Raw genomic sequence first — 5,245 nt, 5'->3', positions numbered from 1 at the left:
AAGAGAAGCTCAAAAGTAAGTGCCAAAAGGGCACAGCTTTCCATCACCAAAGCCCCTCATAAAAAAACAGTGGCACTTCTCATCTGTAAGTGAATGTACTGGCAAATATTTCAGCTACTATTCCATTTAAATTCTGCTTCTGTACATACAACTGTGACTTAAAGCCTTACATGAGAGAAAAAGGGTCTCATTTTTCTCCAGTCATTTTTCTCTTCCTCTGTCTAAAAAGCAACAAGAAAAAAGATGATGGAAATTACAACAATATTATATTAAAACATTTAGGAGTCACTAGCCTTTGTTTCTTCTGGTATTGCTATTGCAGTGTGGTCCCAGCACACACACAGACCAAACCTAGAGAGAGAGAGAGAGAGAGAGAGAGAGAGAGAGAGAGCACTTCCATGTAGAAAAGAGAAGGACCCCACTTCCATAAATCGGTTCATCTGTCCTTTATATATGTATTGCAGTGTGTATTGACTGTTAAAGTATGTATTTGGTGATGATGACCATGATGGTGGTGATCTTTGCTCAGATTTTGTCAAGACAATCTTTCTTCCTTTTTTCTTTGATGAGGCTATAATTTTTCTTGGTCTATACAGCTATAGGAGGATCTTTCTTTCTTCACTGCTCATTCTTCTGAAACATCCCTGCAAAAAAAAGGGTCCAAAAAAAGTAGCTTTGCACATAAATATTTAAGCAGAAAATTAGAGATCTCTCTCATACCGTGACAGCTTCAATCAAATTGAAAGTTTGAAATGATTTCCACCTACCTAAGTAAGGAAATATCTCTATAGCTGTCCATTCTAACACGTGGTCAACTACATTCCAATTGCTCCATGCCCAGAAGAGAAACTGGGAAGGACACAAAAGTCAATAATCCACCGCCCCCCCCAAAAAAAAAAAAAAAAAGGAAACTCTAATCTTATTGATCATTGGAAATCATGGCCTAAGCGTACCTGGGCACGTGAAACAAACATGATTTTAGAGCAGCAATATTGAGCGCTGATGAAGTAGTCAGCAAGGGCTCATTGGTTGGAGCAGATGAGGTGATCAAACTTGTGATACTATCATCACACTCATCATCAGCAAGAGAAGTGTTGAAGGCAGTGAGATTGTCAGACCTTGATTTCTTGGGAGAGGCAAAGAGGTTATCTGGGAGGATGTGCTCTAAGCTGTCCGAGAACATGAGTAAAAGAATACTTAATTAATAAAGCTTTTGCTGATGAGTATCTTCAAAACATTTACTAATCAATTAAATAGAGCAACTTGCATCTTCAATAGATTATTTTTCTCGTGTTATTAAAAAAGCATCTATATGCAAGATTATTTTTTCATGTTATTAAAAAAGCATCCTTATTGAGTATGCTTACTTAGTAATCATAGCGAGAAGTGACAATGTCAAAAGCAGACAATAATTATGGGTCTACAAGTACCCAGAATGTACAAAACATTACAATACAGGTCCTTTGACTGAAACTGAGCTGGAAATGAGATTTTCTATCGAGGGCAATCATTTTATACATCGAAGGGGAAAACTTTTCGCACCTTTCATGGTGATCATACTCTCCAGGAACGGAGCTCTCCTCTTTTCTCTTGCCAGTGCAATCTTTCTCAACCCAAGCTCCATCCACACCGTGCAGTACCGGGTTTTCGCTCTCTGCGGATTCGGAATTCATCAGCACCGAACCATCAACAAATGCCGCTGTAGCAAAGCCAAAAGCAAAACTATCACTATTAAGGATAACTAGCTATAGTGACGATCAATGCAGCTGAATTCGACCATAAGAAACAAGAATCATTAGTTCCCACCTCTGGCAACTTCTTGGTTGATGGCATTAGGGGGAAGATTCAGTGATTGAACATTGGGAGAGCGAGGAAGAACTGGTGAGGAAATGGGGGAGTTGGCTGATAAATTATGAGGGTATTGCCGGTAGCGATTCTTCAAGTCCAAAAGCTGCAAATTCACAAGTCTTCTCCCTTGAAGCTCAATTGCTTGATGCAGATCGGCTTGTTCCTCCAACTTCCTTCTAAGCAACATCTCCTGAGCATTGTAACTCATTCTCGAACCTTCAATGCGACATAAAGCAAATTTACAACATGTCGAGAGGTGAAAATGATTTAAGCATAAATTGGTTGAACACGCTTTCACTTATTGCCATACCAAAGGGGAGATCAAAAGGTTCCCTCGATTCAAACCCGGTTGGACTCAAGCATGCCGAGTATTCACCCCTATCCATGAACTGTTGTTGTTTCCTGATAAAAGTTTCGCGAACGACATGAACATCATAAATCAATTAACTCAGCAAGACAATGAAGAGCCAGCAAGCATTTGAAAACAAGAACATAGCCCCCACCTATCTGCAATTTTGCCTTTCTCCTTGTAAGGTTTAACCAGCACCCGTGAATCGCAAACAAAGTGAGGATTGCCTTTGGCCAGTATGAGCTTCACGGTCTCCGCATATACAAAAGTAACAAATCCAAACATTCTCTTCTGCTGGTAAGGAATTCTCACATCTTGTACCGGTCCATAATTGCTTCAATTCCCACAAAAAATTCACAAAAGAAATCAACTTGTCAGCATAAACTTTCAAACTCCTATTTCTTTGAAACAACATTGGGCTTGGGCAACATTGATTTACCTGAAGTAATTCGAAACATCCTCTTCTCTGAAAGTGCTATCAGCAGGAAATGTCAAGTAAATTTGCCTTGACCCAGGGCTACTCGCTCCTCCCAATCCTAGTCCCGAAAAATCGCTCCTTTCAGACTGAATGTGCCCGAATTTGTGCACCTCCTCCCTCAGCATGAACTCTGGAGCAGTCGATCTAAACCAAAATCGCAATGCTATCACAAACACGTCAACAAACCATAAAACCCAACAAGCTGCACATCAATACTCTTAATTCTGAGTTAAATTCCGAACGGTCCAAGCCGATCAATCGAACTCCAACAAAGTTCCGAATTACAAAAATGTAACGACTAAAACAACACAATTCACCTCTGGGTGTCGTTCTGCTGCTGCAGAAACAAGTCCACGCAACTGTTGTAAGGCAAGGACGAAGCAGAAGCACCGGCCAAGAGCTTCAACCTCTGCTGCTGCGCCACCACCGCGGCCTTCGATCTTGCGGCGAGTTCGGGTCCGAACTGTTCGAGCTCGCTAAACTTGACCGGCGACCCGACATTGACCGCTGCCGAGGCGTCTGTGCAGTCCCCCGAGTCGCCGTGGAGGAACCTGCAGCTCGTGCCGTTCTTGCAGAACCCCCTCGCGAAGTACAGGCACGGTCTCCACCCGAACCCAGAAAGACCCGGTTCTTCGCCAGCAGCATAAGACCCAAGACGCATTCCGGGTATTGAGTAGCATCTTCTGTGCGACAAGCCAGAGTCGCCGTTCGGAGCAAACTCGAGTCTTGGGTCGTAAAGGTCGTCGCTTTTGGGGTCGTTCAGGAAGGAGAGGTGGTCCTGGAGCTGGTAATCGTCAACGGGGTCGCTGGGGATGTTGGGGGTGGTGTTGTGAGTGACCCCATTGACGACATTTGCGTAGGATGGGGTGCTTCTCGCAGAGGGGATGGAGAGAGAGTGGTGGTGGGTGATGGGTCTTCGTGAAATGGGGTTGAGATTGAGAGCAGCAGAGGAAGGAGAAGAGGGGGTCGTGGAGGTTGAAGATGAGGTCCCAGAGAGGGAGAGGGACAAGTGGGACTTGGCCTTGAGGATGAGGGCGCGGAGGAGGGGGTCGGGGGCGAGGGCTAGTCTGGCCATTTCTTTGTCGCCCTGGTCTTGGAGGAGGATGTAGCCCATGATCTTGGAGGCACTGTCCGGGTCCAAGCTCTGGATCCTCGAGAAGACGAGCCTCGTAGCTTCGTATGAGTCCATTTTTCTATGCTAATGATAATCACAGAGAGAGAGAGAGAGAGCTCAATGAAGATGATGATGATGATGAAGTCTCCGCCTAGAGAGAGCGGAGGAAGATGATCATGACTATGAGGGAGTTTGGGCTAGCTTTAAAGAGAGAGAGGGAGAGAGAGATAGAGGGGGGCAATGATGATGGAGTTCGGCAGTACATAATCGTGTATGATGATTACATTACACTGGGTTAGTGAACAGAAGATAGATAGGAGAGAAAAGTGAGGTCCTTGTTAGCCTCATCATCCCATCCATGCTCCTGAAAGCAAGAAAAGAGAAGGAAGGAAAGGAAGGAAGTGGGAGTGACAGAGAGACTGAGAGAGACTGTGAGAGAGAGACTGTGAGAGAGTTTGGTTCCCAGCCAGTAAAAGATGTGGTTCCCAGTCTTTAAAAGAGAGCTCCAAAGCAGCACGAAGAGCTGCAGCAGCAGTGAGCAACAGCATCATCCTCCCCCCCCCCCCCCCCAAAAAAAAGCATCTTTCACTCGTTCTTTCACACTCTCTCTCCTGTCCGAGAGAGAGAGAGAGAGAGACTGCAATTATTATTTAATGCGGGGGAGGGGTTTTGTCTCCGCGAGGAAATGGACAAAAAACAGGGCAAAAGCGGGGATAGATTCAGATCTGCGCCCTCCCAAAAGATTGAAGTGCGCGGGGGAGGAAACGGTGACGACGCCACTCGCTCCCCACGAGCGGGGGGGAACCACGCGCCGCGCTGGGAGGGCCGCCGTGCGGCGGCGGCGGCGGGGCACGTCCCTTGGCACCGGAGTCGCGGGGACCGAGAGTGAATTACGTCGGCTCCGCGTCTGCATGCATGGGCGTCCATGCTGATCCCGAATCAGAGACCGCACACCGATCGCCCTCGTCCCCCCGACATTGATGAACGACGTTGCCGCCACCACCATCACTATCGACTGAGGAAGTAAAAGATTATGCCCATCATCGTCAGCTTCTTCTTCCCCCCTCAAGTTCTTGCTCGTTGGCAGCTTGCATCCCTTTCCTCCGTTTTAGAGGTGGTAAATGGGTCAAGAACCCATATGTTAACCCGTATCTAATAATTGTGGATTATAAGTGGGTTGAATTTAGTTTTAAAAATATATTTAAATGGATCATTAATAGGTTGTTTATTAACTTAATGGATCAAAGCTTAAGTGAAATTTTCAATTTTTTTAATTTTCTAATTTTTTTAATTTTCTAATTTTTTAAATTTGTATATTCTTTTTCTTTTTTTCTTTTTTCTTCTTTCCCACTGGTGGCCGGCCACAGGCAAGGGACAAGCTTGCCGGAGGCCAGCAAAACTCGGGCTTGCCGTTCTGGCGAGACTTGAGCTCGCTGGCCTCGGGTGAGCCTCGAGC

At 45.4% G+C, this 5,245-nt stretch overlaps 1 protein-coding gene across 2 annotated transcripts; it reads right to left on the bottom strand.

The window, feature by feature from the left end:
• Positions 1–244: 244 nt before the first annotated feature.
• Positions 245–4,358, bottom strand: LOC115674046 (zinc finger CCCH domain-containing protein 53-like). 2 transcript variants are annotated; one of them, XM_030596369.2, is made up of 9 exons: positions 2,993–4,358; positions 2,637–2,819; positions 2,352–2,531; positions 2,159–2,250; positions 1,807–2,064; positions 1,543–1,699; positions 954–1,169; positions 768–849; positions 245–644 (listed from the first exon to the last, which is right to left on the bottom strand). In XM_030596369.2, the coding sequence occupies exons 1-8, from the start codon at positions 3,862–3,864 to the stop codon at positions 816–818; spliced, it is 1,992 nt and encodes a 663-aa protein (XP_030452229.1). In that variant the 5' UTR covers positions 3,865–4,358; the 3' UTR covers positions 245–644; positions 768–815. The 2 variants fall into 2 exon arrangements, with proteins under 2 accessions (XP_030452229.1, XP_056169373.1); XM_056313398.1 differs by having other exon boundaries at positions 1,543–1,654.
• Positions 4,359–5,245: the final 887 nt, after the last annotated feature.

The sequence above is a fragment of the Syzygium oleosum genome, unplaced genomic scaffold (assembly GCF_021117445.2).
Source record: "Syzygium oleosum isolate NSW1041296 unplaced genomic scaffold, Sole_v2.1 Sole_v2.07, whole genome shotgun sequence".
NCBI lineage: Eukaryota > Viridiplantae > Streptophyta > Magnoliopsida > Myrtales > Myrtaceae > Syzygium > Syzygium oleosum.
This window is presented reverse-complemented; position numbering and strand designations above follow the sequence as displayed.